Genomic DNA, 14846 nt, shown 5'->3' on the forward strand with positions numbered 1-14846 from the left:
CTTTAGGAAATGTTCAAAAAGATACTCGTGTTCATATCACACCGATATGACTGTGGACACTATATAACACACCGTCCTGCCAGCTTACAAAAGTTCATAGGTTCCCTTTAAAGGTCTTATCTTTCTGTTTCTAATGACGTTATAATGATGAACTCATTTGAACAAATATAACTTTAATAAAACTGCTTGAGTGTCTTATCTTTTTATTCCTGAATTTAGTCCTGTTAGATAATCAAACTCTTATTTTAATGACTTTAACTATTTAAAATAACTTTTTTGTTGTTGAAATGCACCACAAAATTATTGGTTAATCAATCAATCAATCAATCAATCAATCAAACGCACTGAGAAAAGGATAAAATTGTTTTCGAAAGGTATGCTCATTTATGCCAAGCATTGCATTTAGAGACAAAACCGAGATGCCTTTTTAACAAGAAATCTTGGAGATTTGAGGAAAAAAAACATCCTGTTTTCTCCCCCACACACTGTCTCCTCAGAGAGTTTCCAGTCATGCTGTAGAGTAATAATAATAATAATAATGTCAGCCGGTTTCCTGTCTCCTCCTTCTGAGAAACAGCGGCTCATGGGGGGCCAAGGAAGGGGCTCCGTCTCTTAAAACCCTCCAGCGCTCCGTCCAGCAGCCCAGTGCCCCGTCCCGGATTACAGTGTGGAGATGTGCTCTACAGGATTTGCCAGGTCTCTGGGTTTCGCCCTGGTCCCTCTCGCCACCTGCTGCATTGTAGCAAACGTCCTGCTGTTTTTTCCTGATGGACAGCTGAACTACGTTCAGGAGCAGCACGTGACCCAATATGTCTGGTTCTTCATGGGTATCGGAGGTGGTGGTCTGGCTGTGAGTAGAAGATATTTGTGCACTCAAATAATTACGTTTGCTTGTTCAAGCTACTTATTTAATATGAGCAACAACAACACAATTCTAGATTCCTAATAAACAGCTCAATTGTTTTATCTTCAGTCCACTTTAATTTCTAAAAACTAACAAGGTTTAATTCCTTCCTGTTGTCTCGACGCAAATTGAACGCAGCATTTTTTACAGTGTGGACATGTGGAGTGTAGTGTTTGGTTGGATTAATGCAGTCTGCTCATGCGAAAAGAACTGCACTATTAAAAGATCTCCAACAAATATAGAGAAGTATTTTATTGATATTATTGAGTAAAGTCTATCGGATACGTGGCCGGTCGGGAGTGTGATATGCACATTAATAGAGCAGCGTTTTTGATGATACTCTATAACAATAATTAATATTTTTACAGTACTTTAACGATTGGGTTTTAAGGTTGGTGTTAGGGTAGGCATTAAAAAATATAATTTATCAGGTAATTTAATAGATAACATAAATAATTCTTGTTAACTTACCATATCCCATCTAGCAACAACCATAATACTGAACTCGGTCTGCCTATTAAAAATCCTCTAGGCTATTTATACAGAAAATGAATGCAGGATAAATATGACCACTCTTATTATATTAAAAGAAATTGGGAATTAGAGTTAAACACTATAATAAAGGATGAAATGTGAGAACAAATATGCACAAATTGTCATAAGAGTATAAGCAGTCAAATCTGGAAGGAATTCAACTGGAAGATGGAGATGAGGTTCATCCGAGATCTATTAGCGGTCGCCAAATTCAATAGCTCTATACATTAATCACAATGCTGGAGAGATTGCGGAGAAGTGTGGGACTACTGTATGCTCACATATTTTGGGAATGTCTTTAAAAGGGAGATTAGGATATGACATACCAATACACCCAGTATTTTTATTTAATTTTTTTTGGTTTTGGTTTGATGACTTCCCCGCTGATCAGTTCAGTAAGTCTCATCTATTTGCACTGCATATATTATTAATAACGGCTAGAAGGACTTTGACAGAATGCACACAGAGGCGTAAATAGATATACAGTTGAAGTCTTATTCTTTTCCCCAATTTCTGCCTAACGGAGAGCAGATTTCTTCAACACATTTCTAATCATAATGGTGTTAATAACTCATCTCTAATAACTGATTTATTTCCTCTTTGTCATGATGACAGTAAATAATATTAGACTAGATATTCTTCAAGACACTTCTATACAGCTTAAAGTGACATTTACAGGCTTAATTAGGGTCATTAGGCAGGTTAGGGTAATTAGGCAAGTCATTGTATAGCGATGTTTTGTTCTGTGTAGACTATCGGACAAATATAGCTTAAAGGAGCTAATAATATTGCCCTTAAAATGGTGTTTAAAAAATTAATAACTGCTTTCATTCTAACTGAAATAAAACAAATAAGACTTTCTCCAGACGAAAAAATATTATCAGACATACTGTGAAAACTTCCTGAATCTGTTCAACATCATTTTGGAAAAATTTAAAAAGGAAAACAAAAATCAAAAGGGGGTGAATAATTCTGACTTCAACTGTATACATTTGAGAAAATGACTCCAGATTTGCTGTTGAAATCTTTGACCTTTACCAACAGACCAACAGAAATAAATATTATATATCAACATTAGAAGTAACATAAATCTGTAATGTTCACTACGGTTGATAAATAAAATACTAAAATCGATGTAAAAAAAAAAAAAAGTAGTTTTTTCAGCAAAAAAATTAGGTATCATTCAAAGAATTCTGGGACCGTGAATTTACTCTTGTATATATATATATATATATATATATATATATATATATATATATATATATATATATATATATATATATATATATATATAAATGAGTGAGGTTGCAGATAAACATGCAGATTTTTATTGTAGCCATGTAGACACTTGTTAATGTAACAAATATAGATATTTATTGCTATTGTATTATGGAGTAACCCTTTTATCTATACTCCTCTTATTATTTAATGACATACTCTCACTTTATTAGGTACACCTGCTCGTTAATGCAAATTTCTAATCAGCCAATCACATGGCAGCAGCTCAATGCATTTAGGCATGTAGACATGGTCAGGAGGATCTGCTGCAGTTCAGAGTGAGCATCAGAATGGGGAAGAAAGGGGATTTAAGTGACTTTGAACGTGGCATGGTTGTTGCTGCCAGACGGGCTGCTCTGAGTATTTCAGAAACTGCTGATCTACTGAGATTTTCACACACAACCATCTCTAGGGTTTACAGAGAATGCTCTGACAAAGAGGAAATATCCAGTGAATGGCAGTTCTGTGGGCGCAAATGCCTTGTTGATGAGGCCAGAGGTCAGAGGAGAATGGCCAGACTGGTTCCAGCTGATAGAAAGGCGACAGTAACTCAAATAAGCACTCGTTACAACCGAGCTCTGCAGAAGAGCATCTCTGAACACACAACACGGCCAACCTTGAGGCGGATGGGCTACAGCAGCAGAAGAGCACACCGGGTGCCGCTCCTGTCAGCTAAGAACAGGAAACTGAGGCTACAATTCACACAGACTCACCAAAACTTCCAAAACTTTGCCATCAGCCTGATTTTCATTATCGAACAAAATGCGGCATCCCCATGGCATAGGGGTACACCGTCAATCTGACGTCATTTTGATGTCTTGTGCCTGCTGGGTGTTTAAGGCCATTTCGGTCATCATACAGTAAACATCCGCCATCTTCTCATCAGTGACATCATCTAAACAGTCTCTGGGTCAGTGTGTGTAAAGATTTTGGACATCTTGGACACTTTTAATGCTTCCAAACAGTTTGCTGCGATTATAAGTCTTTATAGCAGGACTATCAGTCATTTACAACAGAGCCATCAGTCTTCAGGGTAGAGCTACCAGTCTTTAGAGCGGGACTATTGGTCATTAAGAGCAAGACTATCAGTCATTTAGGGTGGAGTTATCAGTCTTTAGAGCATGACTATATGTCTTTAAGGCAGGGCTATCAATAATTTAGGGTGGGGCTAACAGTCTTTTGGGTGGAGCTAACAGTCTTTAGGGCGGAGCTATCAGTCATTTAGAGCAGGGCTATTTGTTTTCTGGGCGGAGCTTTCAGTCTTTAAAGCAGGGCTATTAATCTTTATGGCAGAACTATCAGTCATTTAGGGTGGGGCTATCGGTATTTAGGGTGGAGCTATCAGTCTTTAGGGTGGAGCTATCGGTTTAATAGTCTTTAGAGTAGGACTATCAGTCATTTAGGGAGGAGCTATCAGTCTTTAGAGGAGGACTATTAGTCATTAAGGGTGGAGCTATCAGTCTTTAGGGTGGAGCTATCGGTTAATTAGTCTTTAGAGTAGGACTATCAGTCATTTAGGGTGGAGCTATCAGTCTTTAGGGTGGAGCTATTGGTTTATTAGTCTTTAGAGCAGGACTATTAGTCATTTAGGGTGGAGCTATCAGTCTTTAGGGTGGAGCTATCGGTCTATCAGTCTTTAGAGCAGGACTATCAGTCATTTAGGGTGGAGCTATCAGTCTTTAGGGTGGAGCTATCGGTCTATCAGTCTTTAGAGCAGGACTATCAGTCATTTAGGGTGGAGCTATCAGTCTTTAGGGTGGAGCTATCGGTCTATCAGTCTTTAGAGCAGGACTATCAGTCATTTAGGGTGGAGCTATCAGTCTTTAGGGTGGAGCTATCGGTCTATCAGTCTTTAGAGCAGGACTATCAGTCATTGAAGGCAGGGCTATTAGTCTTTAGGGTGGAGCTATCAGTCTTTAGGGTGGAGCTATCGGTCTATCAGTCTTTAGAGCAGGACTATCAGTCATTTAGGGTGGAGCTATCAGTCTTTAGGGTGGAGCTATCGGTCTATCAGTCTTTAGAGCAGGACTATCAGTCATTTAGGGTGGAGCTATCAGTCTTTAGGGTGGAGCTATCGGTCTATCAGTCTTTAGAGCAGGACTATCAGTCATTTAGGGTGGAGCTATCAGTCTTTAGGGTGGAGCTATCGGTCTATCAGTCTTTAGAGCAGGACTATCAGTCATTTAAGGCAGGGCTATTAGTCTTTAGGGTGGAGCTATTGGTCTTTAAAGTAGGACTATCAATCCCTAAGGGGCGGAGCTATCAGTCTTTAGGGTGGAGTTATCTGCCTATCAGTCTTTAGAGCAGGATTATCAGTCATTTAGGGTGAGGCTATCCGTTTTAGGGTGGAGCTATCAGTATTTAGGGTGGGGTTTACAGTATTTAGGGTGGAGCTATCAGTCTATCAGTCTTTAGAGCCGGGCTATCAGTCTTTAAATTGGAGCTATCAGTCTTTAGAACGAGATTATCAGTCATTTAGGGCGGAGCTATCGGTCTTTAGGTTGAGACTATAAGTCATTTAGGATGGAGATATCATCAGTCTTTGCAGCGAGACTAATCAGTCTTTAAGACTTTTGAGTGGAGCTGTTATTAATTTAGGGTTAAATGCAATTACTCAGGTTGCGCTCTATTGAAATCTCCAGATGCTGATTCCAGCCTGTGTGTTCCTGGGAATGGGGAAGTGTGTGTATTCCTGTGGGACAGAGAGCTGTGCGGTGAGTGTTGGGATATGCTACATATTCTACATCCATTATTGTACATATTCTTTATTGACACATTCACTCAGCATGTGTGTGTGTGTGTGTGTGTGTGTGTGTGTAGATGTGTGGCTCTGTGATAGCAGCTCTGATAGGATTAGCCGGATCTGGATACTGCTTCCTGATCTCCGGTCTGGCGCTACTGAGAGGCCCGTTCTGCTTCACTAGACTGGGATGGTTGTATCCTTTCGAGCAAGATGAGGGACGGTAAGAGCTATTTCCTGTAGTGATGGTGACTTCATATGTCAAAAGTCCTCGGCGCTGAATTACAGAAAGGACTAGACTTGTTAATATTATCAATATAAAAACTATAAGTTGGCTATCATATCTTAACTACAGATAGCATGGGTGTATTATATAAACACAATTGACATTCAAGATGCAATGATTAAAACAATCCATGACTGTACGCTTTACTAAGTCAACTCTGTGTGGTTTATTTACAGAAATTCATGAAGGATATAAAAACCTGCCATGTGAAACAACACACTGATCTCAGTTTCAATACGAACAGAGGCTGTGAGGGGCTGTAGAGGAAATAAAAATTAAAAACTGTAGCACAATGTTGGAAAAATGTAGCACGCTATTGAAAAAATAGCACACGATAATGGAAAAATCTAAAAATCTAGCACAATCTTAATAAAACAACAAACCTAGCATAATATTGAAAGAATATAGCAGGATATTGGAAAAATAAAAATATCCAACTCAATATAGGTTACAATATAAAAATCTAGCACAATATTGGAAAAATCTAGTAGGATATGATAAATATGTAAAAATCTACCATGATATTGGAAAAATAATGCCCAATACTGGAAAAACTAATCACTATATTGGAAAAAAAATTGAAAAAAATCTTAAAATCTAGCATGAAATTGAAGAAAAAAAACAACAAATCTAGCAAAAATTTGCACAATATTGGAAAAATCGAGCACAATATTAGAAATATCTAGCAGAACATTGGAAAAATCTAGCCTGATATTGGAAAAATCTAGCACAAATTAGAAAATTGTATCATGATATTGGAAAAACCAACAAATATAGCGCAATATTGGAAAAATCTAGCACAATATTAGAAAAATCTAGCACAATATTAGAAAAATCTAGCACGAAATTGGAAAAATGGAGCATGATATTGGAAATATCAACAAATCTAGCCTGAAATTGAAAAAAATCTAGCACAAAATTGCAAAAATGTAGCATGATATTGGTAAAAAAAAAAAAAAATCTATCGCGATATTGCAAAAAATTTGTATTGAAACCAGCAAGACCAGCTTTGATACCAGCTCAACCCTAAAGACCGTAAGCCCCACTCTAAATGACACATAGTACCGCTATAAAGGCTTAATAGCCCTGCTCTAAATGACTGATTGTCCCACTCTAAAGGCTGATAGCTCCACCCTAAATACTGTAAGCATACTGATAGCCCCGCCCTAAAGACTGATAGCTCCACCATAAAGACTGCAAGCCCTGCCCAAAAAATCTAGCACCATATTGGAAAATTAAGCAGGGTATTGGAAAAATAAAAAAATAGTGCACAATATTAGAAAAATCTAGTTCAATAGTGAAAAATAATGCACAGTATTGGAAATTTCTAGCTCGATAGTGAAAAATAGTGCACAAAATCGGAAAAATCTAGCGCAATAGTGTAAAATAGAGCACAATATTGGAAAAATCAAGCTCAATAGTGAAAAATAGTGCACAATATTGGAAAAATCAAGCTTGAAAGTGAAAAATAGTGCACAATACTGTAAAAATCAAGCTCGATTGTAAAAAATAGTGCACAATATTGGAAAAATCTTGCTCGATTGTGAAAAATAGAGCACAATATTGGAAAAATTAAGCTCAATAGTGTAAAATAGAGCACAATATTGGAAAAATCTTGCTCGATTGTGAAAAATAGTGCACAAAATCGGAAAAATCTAGCGCAATAGTGTAAAATAGAGCACAATATTGGAAAAATCAAGCTCAATAGTGAAAAATAGTGCACAATATTGGAAAAATCAAGCTTGAAAGTGAAAAATAGTGCACAATACTGTAAAAATCAAGCTTGGTAGTAAAAAAATAGAGCACAATATTGGAAAAATCTTGCTCGATTGTGAAAAATAGAGCACAATATTGGAAAAATTAAGCTCAATAGTGTAAAATAGAGCACAATATTGGAAAAATCTAGCTCAATTGTGAAAAATAGTGCACAATATTGGAAAAATCAAGCTTGGTAGTAAAAAAATAGTGCACAATATTGGAAAAATCTAGCTCGATAGTGAAAAATAGTGCACAATATTGGAAAAATCAAGCTCGATAGTGAAAAATAGTGCACAATATTGGAAAAATTAAGCTCGATAGTGAAAAATAGTGCACAATATTGGAAAAATTAAGCTTGGTAGTAAAAAAAATAAGTGCACAATATTGGAAAAATCAAGCTCGATTGTGAAAAATAGAGCACAATATTGGAAAAATCAAGCTCGATAGTGAAAAATAGTGCACAATATTGGAAAAATTAAGCTCGATTGTGAAAAATAGAGCACAATATTGGAAAAATTAAGCTCAATAGTGAAAAATAGTGCACAATACTGGAAAAATCAAGCTCGATTGTGAAAAATAGAGCACAATATTGGAAAAATCTAGTTCTATAGTGAAAAATAGTGCACAATATTGGAAAAATCAAGTATGATATTGGAAAAAATTCTTTCAATATTGGAAAAATCTAGCCTGATATTGGAAACATCCAGCACAATATTGGAAAAATCTAGTATTAAAACCAACATCAAAACATATCTTAACAGCATAGTCAGTTTTTTTAGCAGGAGACAGAGAAGTTAAGAAGATAAGAAACGTTCTGTAATAAACTAAAACCCCTGAGCTCTGTTTCAACTCAATTCCTTTTGTTTGTCCAGGTATCTGTTTGCCCGAGAGCGATGGTCTGAATGCATTCAGCCGAACCACATCGTGGAGTGGAACGTGACGCTGCTGTCCATCCTGTTGGGCCTCAGCACCCTGGAGTTCCTCATCTGTTTCCTGCAGTTCATCAGCGGACTGGTTAATGCAGTGTGCCGACCGTGCTGCTACAAACAGGAGTACAGCCTAAACGCTTGAGGAGAGACCACCGCTCTGCTTCAGTCAATCAGAAACACCACTGCTGACCTGCGGGAGAAACACTGAGCCAATCTATCCCACGCTTCACAACACGCTGGGTCCAGACGGCACAATATTTGTGTCTGTTGCCATAGTTACTTCCTAGTGACTTTGACCTGCTGATGTTGTGTCTACTTACTACGTTGCTTCCAAACCATCAATATAGAAACGAGAGCGTAAACATCATAAAGCTATTCCACTATTGCATTGAGGACCCTTTTCACAAGACTGTTATAATGCCTTTAACTATAAGAATGTTTTCGGATTTCTAAAATTTGTCTCAGGCGAGCAAATCACAGGTAAAATCACACAGGACGATTCACACAGAACTCATTTTTCCTTTCCGATGAGCTACTTTTCTGCTGTTTTTCAATGTAAACACATGCTTGACGGACGTGTTTGATTGTTGCATTCATGTCTTGCATTATTTAAAGTGCCGAATACGTGAGCGCAGTGTTTTTTAGCTGGCATTTGAAGCTAGCTTTCACACAGTGCGGCACATTACTGTCAGTCCCACAGCAATTGACCAATCAGAAGAGTTCAGAGGCGGGACAACCGCTTCGATCTTCTGTTGATTGTAGAAAGTTAACATAACGACTGTTTTCTTCACTGCTATATCATGGTGGAGGAGGCGCTCATTGTGTTCAGGTCTGCAGTGCATGCTTTCTGTTTAGAACAAACATTGGTAACACTTTAGTTTAGGTCACAATTTGCGGTGTTAACAAACTACTAACCAGCATTGCTAGCGTAATAAACAACTGATAAGCTGTTTTTATTTATTTTTTTATTTACTTTATTTATTTATACAGGGACAATGTACAACATGACAGAGTTAGCTATAAAGCTAATTTACATCTGTAGTCCCTGGGCAGGAAGTAACAAATTTAACACTTATAACAAATACAATATACACTTACAGTACAATAAATACAACACATCATTGTCAATAAAATGAAGTCAAATCAGTGGCTGCATATTTGATTTTGTTTTAGCCAGATTTTAAGAACAGCTTTAAAATGATTAAAAGTGCTGCTCTCTCTGATATACACTGGTATTTTATTCCATCTTTCTGCTGCTTTAACTGAAAAAACTAATTGTCCAAAAGCAGTTCTCTTAAGTTTACCTGAACAATCACCTCTAACAGATGACCTAGTCTGTCTTATATTGTCCTTGCCGACAATCACACATTGTTTGAGGGGTGGTGGTGCAAGACCATGAAATATTTTATACATTAAACTGTCAAATGTTAGTAATTTTTGTTGTGCAATACAGTTACAATGATGATAGCTCCTTGGCTTTTTAGCTAAAACTATAACAGTTTGTTTATATATAACATACAATGGTTTTAATGTTGTAATGTTCGTATGCGACCAGCTTGTAGCACAATAAGATAAATGAGGTAAAATCGTTGTATTCATAAAAAGTTTAGCAGCAGCCATAGGTAACTGATGCCTAATGTTTCTCTAGATCCTCAGGCTTGCTCTAGCACTTTTGGAAACCTTCTTAATGTGTTTTTTAAAATTTAAATTGGAGTCAATAACTATACCTAAATATTTAAAATGATCAACAATATTTATTACTTCTCCATTAACTAAAATATGCTCCTCATTTTTCTTAATTGAAAAAAACATTCACACAGTTTTACTTACATTGAGGGTAAGACATGAACGATATAACCAATCTGAAACCTCTTTGAGTGCAGCAGTAAGTTTTTTAGCAGCATGTTCTTTGGTTTTAGCGTGAGTATATACTACCGTGTCGTCGGCATACATTTGAACCTGAACTTCTGGACACACTGTAGGCAGATCTTTAATGTATAAACTAAACAAAATCGGTCCAAGAATTGATCCTTGTGGAACTCCAAAATTACAATTGATGTATGGTGATAGTAAGTAATTGTTAGTAAAATAGATTTTGGGTGGAATTAAAGATACAGAATGAAGCTGCGGTCACGCTACAGTTTGTGTGAGCGAAATTCTGTCGTACGGCGCCGCGAAAAGTGGCCGGATTAAACAAGATTGTTAGACATTTAAAAAAAGCGAGCGATTGCTCCATGTTTTCAATTTCCGTCCAGAGAGGTCGTGTTTTGATCCTCGATTGGTCTCAAACAGTCAAGTGATGCGATTTCGCAGATCAGAGGTCACCAAGCTTAAGCTTTCGTTTCCGGTCTGACGCATTCTCATGCGTATGAATGGAAGTCTGTGGGAGGGAAAGTCAAGCGTGACCACAGTGATCAGTTCGTATCTTAATAATAGGCAGGTAATATGCAAGTAGTACATAACAAGTATGGAGACCTAAACTAAAGTGTTACCTAAAACTTTCTATTACTACACGACCTGCAATGTGATGCATTTTGCTCAAATATAAAAGTATTTTTGTATGAGTTCTGTTCAATTCTTTTTGTACAGGAAGCTGTTTTGTAAAGTATTTAAATATTAAGAATACCTATAAATGATGAATATTGTTTTATATACACCTGTAACATGTTTTACGTGTGCACTATAATTAATAAATGTTTCATTTCAGACTCCCTCTTCATTTAATTGTGTCTTTTGCAGCACAAGATGTAAAAATCCATGGCTTCTACAACAAGCCTCATTATCCTGTTGCAGCAGTAATCTGCAGATCCGTGTCACACTGCACCACCTTCCCAAATCCTCTGGGTAAATACAACAGAGACGCACAGATTTCTGGCCCAACATAAGCTCTAAGCTACACAAGAATGTAAAACTCTTTAGGTGGAGAGATGTGATAAAGTATTTGCCCCCGTTGTCCTTATTTACATGCTTAAAAGCTTAGTTTACCCTAAAATGACAACTCAGTAGCAATACATGAATAATGATGTGCTAGTATGCAAATTAAAGCTTACTTCATTATGAACTAATGTATGTGTTAATCATTGTGTAACTTTAGATACGACATGAGTGAATAATGGCTGTCTTAATTACTTGTTATAACATGTTTGTCAATTAATGTATTAATTAACACTTTAGTTTCCCAGAACCAGGTTGCTGCTGGAAGTGCATCCGCTGTGTAAAATATATGCTGGAGTAGTTGGTGGTTCATTCCACTGTGGCGACCCCTCATAAATAAGGGACTAAGCTGAAGGAAAATGAATGAATGAATGAATTAACACTTCATTCATTCATTTTCTTGTCGGCTTAGTCCCTTTATTAATCCGGGGTCGACACAGCAGAATGAACCGCCAACTACTCCAGCATGTTTCTAGGCAGCGTATGCCCTTCCAGCCGCAACCCATCTCTGGGAAACACACACTCATGCAAGCTTATCCAGCATGTTTTTACGCAGTGGAAGCCCTTCCAGCTGCAACCCATCTCTGGGAAACACACACTCATGCACTATTGACAATTTAGCCTACCCAATTCAGTAGAAACAAGACAAACACTCCTGTTAGAAAAGCATTGTTTGCAGTGATCAGTTTCAGATTTTCTAACTAAATAAAACAAAAGTCAACCTGAGTAAACATTATTTCCCTCGGTATGTCCATGTGAGTTCTGTTCTCGCTGTGAGATGACGGTGTTTCCCGCCGAGACTCCAAAACAAACACACATGACTACAGCCGAAGTCTGCTTTTGGGTCCATTTGTTTGTTTGTGCCAGATGTTTATTACAGCATTTTTACTTCAACGCATTCATTTTTCTTTGACTTAGACTGATTTATATTGGGGCGCCACAGCGGAATGAACCACCAACTATTCCAGCATATGTTTTACACCGTGGATGCCCTTCCAGTCACAACCTAGACACTCTAGACACACACACAGTCATACACTATGGCCAATTTAGTTCATCCCATTCCCCTGTAGCACATGTGTTTAGACTGTGGGGGAAACCGGAGCAACCAGAGGAAATCCACGCCTATCAAGGACGTAGGTGGGGAAAAAATCCTCATAATGACAATATGAACAAAGAGTTTTTGAAATTGTTGCAGATTTATTACAAAAAAAAGCTGAGAAGTCAGATGTACATCAGTATTGACAGGCTTTGGCGTGAAACTCTAAATGGAGCTCAGGTACGTTCTGTCTCCACTGATCATTCTTGAGATGTTTAAGCAGCTTCATTGGGGTTCACCTGTGCTCAATTCAGCTGATTGGACATAATCTAAAAAGGCACCTGTCTATATAAGAGCCCAGGGTTGACAGTGCATGACAAAGCACAAACCAAGCATGAAGACAAAGGAACTGTCTGTAGACCTCAGAGACAGGATTTTGTTGAGGCACAAGGCTGGGGAAGCTTACAGAAACATTTCTGCTGCTCTGGAAGCTCCAATGAGCACAGCGGCCTCCATCATCCGTAAGTGGAAGATGTTTAACCAACAGGACTCTTCCTAGAGCTGGCCGGACATCTAACCTGAGTGATCGGGGGAGAAGGGCATTAGTCAGGGAGGTGATCAATAACCCGATGGTCACCCTGTCTGAGCTCCAGCGTTCTTCTGTGGAGAGAGGAGAACCTTACAAAAGGACAACCATCTGTGCAGCAATCCACCAATCAGGCATCTGTATGGTAGAGCGGCCAGAAGGAAGACACTCCCCGCCTGGAGTTTACCAAAGGAGGACTTTCAGAGCATCAGAAACTAAACTCTCTGCTCTGATGAGACTCAAACTGAACTGTTAGGAGTGAACGCCAGGCGTTACGTTTGGAGAACAGCAGGCAGCGCTCATCAGCAGGCTAACAGCATCCCTACAGTGAAGCATGGTGGTGTTGGCATCATGCTGTGGGGATGTGTTTCAGCAGCAGGAACTGGAAGACTAGTCAGGATAGAGGGAAAGATGAATGCAGCAATGTACAGAGACATCCTGATTGAATGAAAATATGATTGCACAGTGAAGTTGAAGACCTGTTTGGGGGTGGGGGGAGTGGGGGTTGGCCTAATGATCGTGCCAAAAGAAGGGGGGGGGGGGGGGGGGTTTAAGGGTGGTTTTATATATTTATCACGTGAGGCCCTGTGACTTGTCAGCGGACTCTGACTGGCTGGTCAATTGGTGCTTTTGAAAACACTAATGGTTGGGTTTAGGGAAGAGGGGTGACCGGATCAATCGATGCTTTTGAAAAAGACTATTGTTGGGTTCAGGGAAGGCAGTGGGCTGGTTAATCGGTGCTTTTGAAAACATTGTCGGTTGGGTTTAGGGAAGGGGATTGGCGGGTCAATTAGTTCTTTTGAAAACACTAATGGTTGGGTTAGAGCAGGGATGTCAAACTCAATTCCTGGAGGGCCGCAGCTCTGCACAGTTTAGTTCCAAACCTAATTAAACACACCTGATCAAACTAATTGAGTCCTTCAGGCTTGTTTGAAACCCACCAGTAAGTGTGTTGGAGCAGGGTTGGAACTTAACTGTGTAGAGCTGCGGCCCTCCAGGAATTGAGTTTGACATCCCTGGGTTAAGGGAAAGGAGTGGGCAGGTTAATCGGTGCTTTTAAAAACACTGTCGCTTGGGTTTAGAGAATGAATAGGGTGGGTCAGGCGATTGGTCAGTCAGTCAGCTGACAGCAGCCTCTGGTGGATATACGTGGGAACAGCAGGCGTACACAGTGGCCTTTGTGGGATTCATGAAAACAAAAACTGAAATAAAAAACCCAACTCCTGGGACGTATTTGATACTCTCCAGAAAATGTACGGTACGTATTGAAGAGCCTTTGTTTATGTTCACTTACCATGTTTCCTAAATATATACAAACATATTATGCTGTTTTTATGCTTTAGAGCAGTCAAAAATGTTCATACCGCTCCTTTAAATAATCCATCCCGATCCCAACGCATTGCAACTTGATTTCAGCACATTTCAGCTGCTGAGTTGCCAGATTCCTCCCAAACAAACATTTCTCAACTCAACATGACACAAATAAAAAAAACAACCTATTGATTTCTACATAATGCAAACAAGATGTTTTTGTTCTTACCAGCAATTTGAACTTTTTCACTTTTACAAAACTCTGGGTTACAAAAAGCACTATACATTTCTTTACTTTACTCTATAATTAATCCATTCAATGTAAATATTCTCAGAACAAAGCATATCAGACATTATCAGAGTGGATTTTCCAAGAGTTCATTGGGTCGCACACTGCCAGTAAATGCACGGGTTCAAGAACTGCCGGACCACTCAGTCTGCGTGTGTGTGTGTGTGTGTGTCAACTTGCCCTCTTCACATCTGTTCTGATTGGCCTACGGCGGTCTCCCTTCATCATTTATAAAGTGTTGAAACATCTGCGCACTTT

At 38.6% G+C, this 14846-nt stretch overlaps 1 protein-coding gene across 1 annotated transcript; it reads left to right on the forward strand.

Moving 5' to 3' along the window:
* The first annotated feature begins 629 nt into the window (after positions 1–629).
* On the forward strand, positions 630–9444 carry tm4sf18 (transmembrane 4 L six family member 18). Its single transcript, NM_001045022.2, has 4 exons — positions 630–850; positions 5359–5430; positions 5537–5679; positions 8373–9444. Exons 1-4 carry the CDS (start codon positions 674–676, stop codon positions 8569–8571), a joined length of 591 nt encoding a protein of 196 aa, NP_001038487.2. The 5' UTR covers positions 630–673; the 3' UTR covers positions 8572–9444.
* The last annotated feature ends 5402 nt before the right edge of the window (positions 9445–14846 follow it).

Source organism: Danio rerio, chromosome 22 (genome assembly GCF_049306965.1).
Source record: "Danio rerio strain Tuebingen ecotype United States chromosome 22, GRCz12tu, whole genome shotgun sequence".
In the NCBI taxonomy this organism is placed as follows: Eukaryota; Metazoa; Chordata; class Actinopteri; order Cypriniformes; family Danionidae; genus Danio; species Danio rerio.